The sequence below is a fragment of the Pundamilia nyererei genome, unplaced genomic scaffold (genome assembly GCF_000239375.1).
Source record: "Pundamilia nyererei isolate P.nyererei 1_Seehausen unplaced genomic scaffold, PunNye1.0 scaffold00001, whole genome shotgun sequence".
Lineage (NCBI taxonomy): Eukaryota > Metazoa > Chordata > Actinopteri > Cichliformes > Cichlidae > Pundamilia > Pundamilia nyererei.
The window spans coordinates 10,985,495-10,995,147 of NW_005187402.1; the positions used below are offsets into that span (position 1 = coordinate 10,985,495).

A 9,653-nucleotide genomic window follows, 5' to 3' on the forward strand; every position below is an offset into this window, starting at 1 on the left:
AGTTTATTAGTTTACCTACAAAATAAGCACCAATATGAAACGTGAAACACAGACTCTTTTATTTAACACTGACAGACATCTAGGAGATGATCCTGTAGATAAGTTAAGGACTCTTCCACATGGAGAGGTAAAGCTTGGTCGAGGTCAGCCTGAGATCTGGACAGAAAGGCTTCAACGGCTTCCTGAACGGCAGGTCGTGATACCCTGTCATCAGGCTTATAGACTGACATACCAACTCTGCCTCTGGGCTCTGTTAATGAGTTGCAGAGATAGCCTGTGGATAACAGATAACGTAAATTAGGAGGACACACAAACAAACATTGTAGAGTTAGACAGTTGATTGACTTATTGTTACAGTGGAGGATGTGGTACACTGGGTACAAAAAAGTGACTGTAACCTATGTTTTAGAGGCATTCACCAGGAAAGGCAATAACAGTGATTTAAAAAAAACATCACAGGGCAATAATGCCACAAACAACAGTGCAAACAAGACTCCTGTCAGCAGGAAATGTGCAAGCTCATCCAATAGGCACATATTGCAATTTTTAATCTATTTATTTACCTGCCTCTATAATTTGCTAAATACTGAAAAAGCTGATAACGCTGTGTACAACAAACATTTATTGTATCAATGCAAAATTGCCCTCATTGTCGCCATCAACAATCATCTTGTCTTCAATATTATATACTTCATAGGAGACCATTTATCTACCACAGCTGCAGATACTGCGAAGCAATTTCCAGCTGTTTACCAAAATCTCACCTTTCATTGCTTTGTTATAGCTGAGCAGCAACATCCAGAGGAGATGCACCAACTCCTCCCACTTGAGCCACTTTTCAGTGCCATCCTAGAGATTACAGACATTAATCAGTGGCATTGAATCATCGTTTATGGTCACTTGTTTTGTTTTGTTTTATTTCTCTCAAAAAAATTAAATAGAACAAGAAACAAGAATCACAAATTTGTGACTTGAAAACATCAACAAGAAGCTGTCTGCGTCTCTAAAGTGAAGATCACGATGATATAAATCATTCCCATAGTATACTCAATTACAGGCTCACAATTATGTTTATTTTGAGGCTTTATTAATATACAGATGTTAACAGTAGCTGATGCTGATTGTCCAATAATAGAATTTGGAAAAAACATGCAAATGAGGACACAGCACACTTTATTTGGTTGTATTAAATGCAGTATACTGGTACACAAAAAGTAGGCCTGAATTAAAGACTTGGTCATGTTAGCCACATTAGCCATGCACTGTTCTGTGGGAACACTACTATTGAGATAATGATGGCAGACTGTGAGGCAACTAGATTTAGCTGGCTAAATGTTGTTTAATCCTAAGCCAAAGCTGCCACTATAAATAAGAAACACAAGTCTAGTGTTTCAGGCAGTGTATCAACAGTTTCCTTTCAAGAGAAGACAACATAACGTTGCAAACTTTGGGAAAATCTACACAAGGTAAATAGCACACACTAAAGAACAGTGGAAACCCCTCCCCCAAAAACATATTCTGGGAACTAAAGTACTGTAAAGAAGTTGGCCAATGACATAAAAATGAAGATAACAATCAAGAATGTAATATTCACCATAGGGTCTGGTGCTACAGTGCAGTGTTTTAGAAAGTGAAGCAGCAGACTGAGCGACATGGGCAGTGAGATTTTCACTGGGCATGCATAGTCCAGCAGATGTTCCAACAGCTTACATCTCAGCAGCTTACTCTGTAGGCTCTCCAACAACAACATCCTGGGAGTCAAAAACAGATCAGTCAAAGGCAGCTTGAAAAACTGGTGGGAAAAAAGGGTCAACCTTGCTATTAGAATAAATATATGTTTGCTTATATAATTTACTTAATTGATGTACTTACAAGATTTAAATATATTTCCATTAAAGCAATGCAATGAAAACACAATTATTTATTTTTCCATACAAACAGCCCTTTATTTAGTTTAAGTGAGGAATTTCTATAATACAGACAGATAAATTTTGTTTGTGATGATATTAACACTCATTACCACAAACAAGCAATATTTGGGCTGCAAAGGCAAGTACCCAGCAACATAGGCAAAGTAATAGGATAGGACAACAGGAAGCACTGTTGAGCCTACAGTGGAAAAACGCCAAAAAAAAAAAGAAAGCCTGGAGACTTTTCAAATAAGGATTATAATGTTTTTAAAAAAGTGCTCTACAGGGAGGATAACTACAGAAATACTTAAAAAAAGAAAAATTGATTTCTGGCTTCTTGTATTTACACTTTCCACTTCACATTTTAGTAAGCTCCTTTTCTGTTTTGCTAAGAGTTCAAACGATTCAAGGTAAAAATGTAAAAATGTTCGCGTAAAAATTAAAAATAAAGTACTCATCATTCCATAAATTCTGATAGAAAATGGAATGAAAAACATTTACAGACTACTGAGTAAAAATAACGTGATTTAGTCTAATAGATTTTTCCCTACACCATTAAATATTCTGAACACACGTCTCCTCCTCACCTGTGAGCTCGTAGGGGCACGTTACTGATGAGCATATGGAAGAGCTCTTGGGACAGCTTGGCAGAGGTTAGAGCAGGAGAACAATCCACCTCCAGAGCCAGAGAAAGCATCCTTTGCAAGCAAGACACCATTCTGTAGGAGACAGAGACATACACTTTAAAAAGCAGACAGAAATTGGAATTGTTAAAACCTTTCATAGTTTTAGCTCTGTATGCCAACACAGCAGATTTTAAATCAAACAGTCGAGATGCATTTTCAGTCCTGACTTTAAGGGGTTGAAAAAAATAAATAAAATACATAAACTGTAGTCCTGGAAAATTACAGCTGAGAATATAAACTTCAAATGCATATATAATGTTTTGTTACAAATTTTTTGTGGTGGTGTAAAAAGCCAAAATCACACCACTAAATCACTGTCTAAACATTTCTATAGCTAACTGTGACATACATGCAAATCAGTTGTTTATTCTGCTCAAACTACCACTTCTTTATTTAAGAACAATTTATTCTAATTCACCTCATATATTCTCTTTCTTGGGTCGTTTCTCTACCCTTTCCATGCTCTGTTGATTTCATAATGGCAGAAAACAGCCATTTGATGACCTCCCTGTAAAAAAAAAATAAAAAATTTAAAAAAAGATATCAAAAATGACTTTAAATATGATACTTATAAAGAAAATGGCAAAATAATTAAAACAATCTGGTTTGTCACTGGGTGTATGTGATAATTATTTGTTGTCAATTGTATGAGTATTATACTTGATGAAAGATGTCATCATTAAAACTGTGAATGACCATTTGTGTCAACTAAACCTGAGTATTTTTGTTTGTTTTTGTATAAATGACGGTAGGTTAAAAATGAAAAAAACACCTCTCTTCTTAACAAAACATTTGCTTCCATACTGTTAAAACAAACCCAGCAGAATATCTTCACAGAAGAAAGTTTTACCCAGGCCTCCATCATAAACTCGCCAAGTAAGGGTATCCAACCTCAATGATATACAATCAAACTCAAGTGCTTATGTCCAAAGTTACCCATGTTTATAATACAGGTTGGCTATCATGCTCACCTAACCCGGGGAAACTGCTGATCACACGACAATGTTGCCTTTGCTATCGAATGGTGCAAGGAGGATGTAGAGCATTTGGCCCGAAAGTCGTCCTCCAAAGTCTGCACAATGTACTCCAGGAACATGCGCACCACATCACACCGATGCCTTTGTGTGTGCTCCTAAGGAGGCAAAAGGTTAGCAAGTAGGGAAATGATATTGGGCTGCAAATGTCTGCATTTTAGAGCAGATTGAAAACAAAAACAGCCTGACAAACAAGGTGAAACAAGCAAGCAAACTCAAAATGTTTGACTAGTAATGGGACTGCAAATGTTTTTCACCATTGCAACTAAATTATTTTCAATATGCTCTTGTTCATAGAGTTTTTGGATAAACTTCGTAAATCAGTACCTCATCGGTCATGACTGAGGTCAGTAACTCCCAATCCCACGGAACTGTGTTTTTATCAACCATGTGGTGCCTGCAATCACACAACATTCTTAGTCTAAGACATTCAAAGACCAAAAAGCAAGTGACAATTTGTAAGATATGATGCAAAGACTATGCAATTTAAACATACTCATCAAACTCATATTGCTACAGTCTCTTTACCTTTGTGACCTCATCAGGAGCTTAAAAGCCTGCACGCAGAGGTGATGAGGAGACTGTAGGTCGAGCAGAATGCCGTGGAGTAGGTGTGAGGTGATATCTCTGGGGGGATAGTAACCAGGCTGTAGTAGGTCAGACAAAAGCTGCAAAGTACCTTCTGGATAGTTCTCATCAATCGTACTGTAAACCAGACTCAGACTCTGGCGACATAGCACCTCGGGAGTTACAAAATCTTCATCATCCTCTTCAAACTATGGAAAGAAAATGCACTTGCTTCAGCATTTGATCAGTTAATGAGGGTACCAGGAAATACAAATATAGATATCTGGGCAGCAGTCTCTCACCATTGCTTTTTGAGATGTTCCAGCTAGTAATTTCCTGAGTGTAGATGGGCACACAAAATGTCTATCCTCTCTACTGACCGCCCTGCAGTCCATGGTCTCTTCATTCATGTCTTCTCCATCACTTTCATCTTCCCATGGGAAAGACCCTGGACTGTAAAGTCCAAGATCTCCCTTGTACGTCTCAGTCTCCAACTGCCATTCAGGCGTATCTTCAGCTGATTCAGATCTAGGAGATGACTCAGCAGGGCTCTTTCGACTATGAGATATAGGACTTGTATTGGAGGGAGGGTCAGGCTCAAAAGGCTCAGAAGAGTTTGATGCAGTAGTAGGAGAGAAGGGGGATGAGTTACCAGAGCTGCAGGGTTGTCTAGATTTTTCTGGTTCGTCTAATTTTGGCTGATTCAGGTCAGAACAGGGGGATTCCATTTGAGCTTCGTCCTGTGATGACGATGCCAAATCTATGGATGTAATAGGTAGAGCTGAACTAACTCCATCGCTCGGACCATCGTGTATGTCCTGTGATGAAGATGCCAAATCTATGGATGTAATAGGTAGAGCTGAACTAACTCCATCGCTCGGACCATCGTGTATGCTATGCTCTTTTGAACTTGCAACAGAGTTTTCTCCCACTGAGCGAGGAGAATCTGCAGGGCTATGTAGGTGCTGTGGTTCATCATCTTGTACCTGTGTGTTTGTACATTCCTCACTGTTGTTTTCTTGTCCATCCTTAGGAGGAGACACATCAAACAAAGGCCCAACGTTAGAAACGTTTGGAGTCGTAGTTGTACTTAAATTACTATTGCAACAAGGTGCTTCACCATGACTGTTCAGAGACATTTGAGTACAATCTTTGGTCACATAGACAGAACACTTTGAGGTTTTCAGTTCTGCAACATGTGTTTCTAGAAAAGGCAATCGTTTCAACTTTACAGCTGGTGTGTTAGGACAGGGGGCTGCTTTATTGTCTTTTTTTGGATCTTGTGTTTCAGGTATTTGAGGATTTAGACGTCTCTGCTTTGGTTTTGGGTCACCACAGTCCTGCTGTGGAGCACAAACAACGGAGTCCGTCAAAGGCGTTTTTTGGTTATTAAAATCTTGACTTTGTGAGATGTGATTTAAATTTGTATTTGTGTTTGTGTTTTTTGATTGACAGTCATCTGGTGGTAAATTCTCTGTCTCCTGCTCTGTTTCATTTTCAGTCAAGTCTACTAATGCTGTGCCAGTGCCATTTTGCCTTCTCCGTAGCTCTGGAAGAGTCCATCTTGGATCTGTGAGGTCAATATAATTCTAAAAAAAAAAGGAAAAGATAATTATTAAAAAATTAATATTAAATCAAATATAACCTTTGATTGTTTTTTTCATTTCTGAAAGAAATAGGGGGAAGAAGGAAAATCACCCTTACCTTACTTCTAAAAGATTATTTAGCTTTTGTAACTATGTACCACTTTATCTTATTATAACAGGTCTTATTAATATTGAATTATTCCTGAAGAAAACTACAGAAATTACAAGAAAACTTGCTCAGAGAATTTAGGATACACTGAAGGTGGTCATACCAAATAGTGTCTGTAATTATTCAGACTTTATTTTACCTGACTTACCTTTAAGTTTTCTCACCAGTCCCTCAACATAAGCTTAAAAAATACTCTCTCCATTTAATTACATATTCATCTTCTGTGAGCTTCAGTTACAGTTATAATAGTAATATTTCAAATGCATAATATCTAACCACCTCCACAAATGTCAGCCAATGGTTTTGGTAGCGGTTTCAATCAACTCCATCAAAGGCAAGAAAAGTTTAACTGGTCACTTCCAGTCACCAGCAGTTTATTTAGCTGTTGTGAAGTCCCTGAATGCCACTGACAATCTATGGTCTCTGGTTATCAACTTGCTGCTTGTCAGTTTATGTGTGGTTGCACCTCCCCTAATCAGTTATCAGGATCTGCCCAAGTACTGACTAACCAGACTGATTACCATCTGCAACTAAATCTTCAGTTTTCTTTCTTCTTGCTATGTCAAATGCTTTAGAAAAATTGATCAACAATCCAATGCAACACTCCTTGACTAGAGATGCGATCATATAATTTACTGACTCTTATGATGCTGTCAAGGTACTACACTATATTGCCAAAAGTATTCACTTGTCTGCCCTCACACATATGAACCTGAGTGGTGGTCCATTCTTAATCCATAGAGTTTATTATGATGTTGGTCAACCGCTTGCAGCTATAACAGCTTCAACTCTTCCGGGAAAAATTTTCCAGGAAGTTTTATAAGTGTGTTTATAGCCATTTTTGATTATTCTCCACAACTACATTTGTGAGGTCAGACACTGAAGTTGGACAAGAAGGCCTGGCTCAAACTCTCCACTCTTATTTCCCCCAAAGGTGTTCTATCAGGTTGAGGTCAGGACTCTGTGCAGTCAAGTTCTTCCACACCAAACTAACTCATCCATGTCTTTATGGTCCTTGCTTTGTGCACTGGTGCACAGTCATGTTGGAACAGGAAGGGGCCATCCCCAAACCTTTCCCACAAAATTAGGAATATGAAATTGTTCAAAATTATTTGGTATGCTGAAGAATTAAGAATACTTTGCACTGGAACTAAGAGACCGAGCCAAAGTCCTGAAGAATGATCCCACATGATAATCCCCCCTCCCCCAACCTTTACACTTGGCAAAATACAGTCAGACAAGTACATAACACGTCTCCACTGCTGTACAGTCCGGTGGTGGCATGCTTTACAACACTGCATCCAGTGCTTTGCATTGAGCTTGGTGATTTTTTTAAGGCTTGGACAAAGCTGCTCAGCCCTGGAAACCTATTCCATGAAGCTCCCTTTGCACTGTTCTTGAGCTAATTGTCTAAACTGACTGCAGAAAGTTGGTGATCTCTGCCCACTACGCACCTCAGCATCCGCTGACCGCTCTGCAATTTTACGTGGTCTACCACTTCCTGGCTGAGTTGTTGTCATTCCCAATCATTTCCACTTTGTTATAATACCACTAACAGTTGACTGTGGAAATTTCACAAATGGACATGTTGCACAGGTGGCATCCTATCACAGCACCACGCTGGAATTCAGATAGCTCCTGAGAGAGACCTATTCTTTCACCAGTGTTTGTACAAAAAGTCTGCATGCCATGCTTGATTTTATACACCTGTGGCCATGGAAGTGACTGAAACACCTGAATTCAATTATTTGGATCCGTAAGTGAATTCTTTTGCCAATGTTGTGTATCTCCCGGTCAAAACCCACCGGAAATAGTAGTGCAACTGAAAAGCTATGGAGTTTTCTTTTGCAATTTTTATAGATAAAAGAACTAACGCTTTATTTACGTTTGCTTTAATGGCTGATATACACAATGTCTGTATTGTTGGTTAATTGGTTAAACTTAAAACCCAAATAATTATACTTTATGGAAGGACAGCATGTACAGTTCAAGAAGGTACAGAGTTGTTGTAATTGGTCTTACAGTTCTTTTGAAGGTGGCTCTCCCTTTAATATCTGGATGTATAAGACTATGTATAAGACCAAGCCACAGAATAGCGAGCAATTTGAGTCAAAAAAACACTCCTATCAGGTTATCTTATCCTTCCCCATGGGCAGTTTCTCATTTGACTAGCAAATGCTCGCCTGGTATAACATAACAAAGAGCTCCTTTACATAAAATATACAACAAAGATTTTGGTAGACACATTTTACTACGCAATTTAATCCGCATTAATGTTAACTATCATTCCCAGTTTCATGCACTATGAAAAAATTAAAACTATTTAGCAGCGCATTTACAGTACAGTAGTACAGTAGCAATACATTTATAAACAATAAAGACATACAGCACATACTAATGACACCATTTAAACATAAATGCTTGTTTGAGCAACAAAATTATTTTACAATAACAAAGTTATAAACAAAGCGCCAAATAACTTATTTACCTTTAAGCTAGGTTATAGCGTCTTTCACCAGTAATGTCGCTACATTCGACTTGTGCTGCTACTTGACCGCAGAGCGTTAATAAGCAGGCCGTATCTTTTAACTTTTGTTTGTTTTTTCTCTATCCAGGTGACGAGCAACAGTCTGAGAATACCTACTGAAATGTACCCTAGTTTCTACAGCAACCGAGTTTCAGTCCGCTTACCGGTGGGAGGGCGAGCTTCACGGCATCGACTTCAACCCGCACAGCGGAGAGAGGCATCGGGTCAGGCTTGGCAGTGAATGTACAGTAGGACCCGACGATCTCCACGTCGGAGTCGTCTGAGCTGAGACTGATCACATCATCCATTTCTCTTCAGTCATTCAAATTCAGCAGCCAATGCACAAAAGCATCACCTAAAGCAGACCCGTGACGGCCAGGGCAGTCCTAAACAGCCATGAGCTTCCGCCGTAGATGTCTAATTCCGATCATGTTTTGTAGAAAACACAAAATAATGCTTCCAATGAGGCGTGCAACCTTCGGCATTTCCTTGTTGAGATCGTAGATTACATGCGTCGTGTTCGGCAGGTGGGTTAAAACGTGGGTGTATCGCTACAATTCCTGGGTTGCTGTGAATTAACTACATAGAAGCTAGACGCCAAAATTGAAATCCAAACGCTTAAAATGTATTGATAATTGCAATGCAACATATGAAGTTTATGAACGCTTCCTGTTTTTTCTCCCCATAGCTTTTCTTCTATGACTGTGGCGGGTCACAACAAGCGCCATACTTGAAATGATCTCCACCTGCTGTACTGGAGTGCAACCTGCCAGCGCAGATTCTGCCTGTCCTCAAAGAAAATTAAGGACAGACAGAGATACTAAAGACAGACGAACACATCCAAAATACACCTTAATTCCTAAAGTGTGACTGGTTACAGCCAAAGGCAACGGAAACGAGAGGTCACACGTGTCTTTGGACTATCCACCTCACACGATCTTTTTCTAATTTATATTTAAATTATACTTTAAATGTGTTTTCCTCCTCGCCTCATAATGACTATCGATGCTAAATTTTAAACTAATGATCTATTTAGAATATATAAATAGCTTGTCTTACATCAATAAATAAATGATTAATTCTTAATTAGTGGTTCAGAGTGCACATTGAGTATATTTTCTAGGATGTACTACATTTATTTTGAGTGAAAAGCATCAATTATCACACAATGCAA

General features: G+C 38.7%; 1 protein-coding gene across 2 annotated transcripts; it reads right to left on the reverse strand.

The window, feature by feature from the left end:
- Positions 1–35: 35 nt before the first annotated feature.
- Positions 36–9,172, reverse strand: simc1 (SUMO interacting motifs containing 1). 2 transcript variants are annotated; one of them, XM_005719849.1, is made up of 11 exons: positions 8,644–9,172; positions 5,091–5,786; positions 4,500–5,012; positions 4,159–4,406; positions 3,958–4,027; positions 3,568–3,728; positions 3,015–3,104; positions 2,498–2,629; positions 1,595–1,751; positions 765–849; positions 36–274 (listed from the first exon to the last, which is right to left on the reverse strand). In XM_005719849.1, the coding sequence occupies exons 1-11, from the start codon at positions 8,785–8,787 to the stop codon at positions 63–65; spliced, it is 2,508 nt and encodes an 835-aa protein (XP_005719906.1). In that variant the 5' UTR covers positions 8,788–9,172; the 3' UTR covers positions 36–62. The 2 variants fall into 2 exon arrangements, with proteins under 2 accessions (XP_005719906.1, XP_005719905.1); XM_005719848.1 differs by having other exon boundaries at positions 4,500–5,786.
- Between the last annotated feature and the right edge of the window lie 481 nt (positions 9,173–9,653).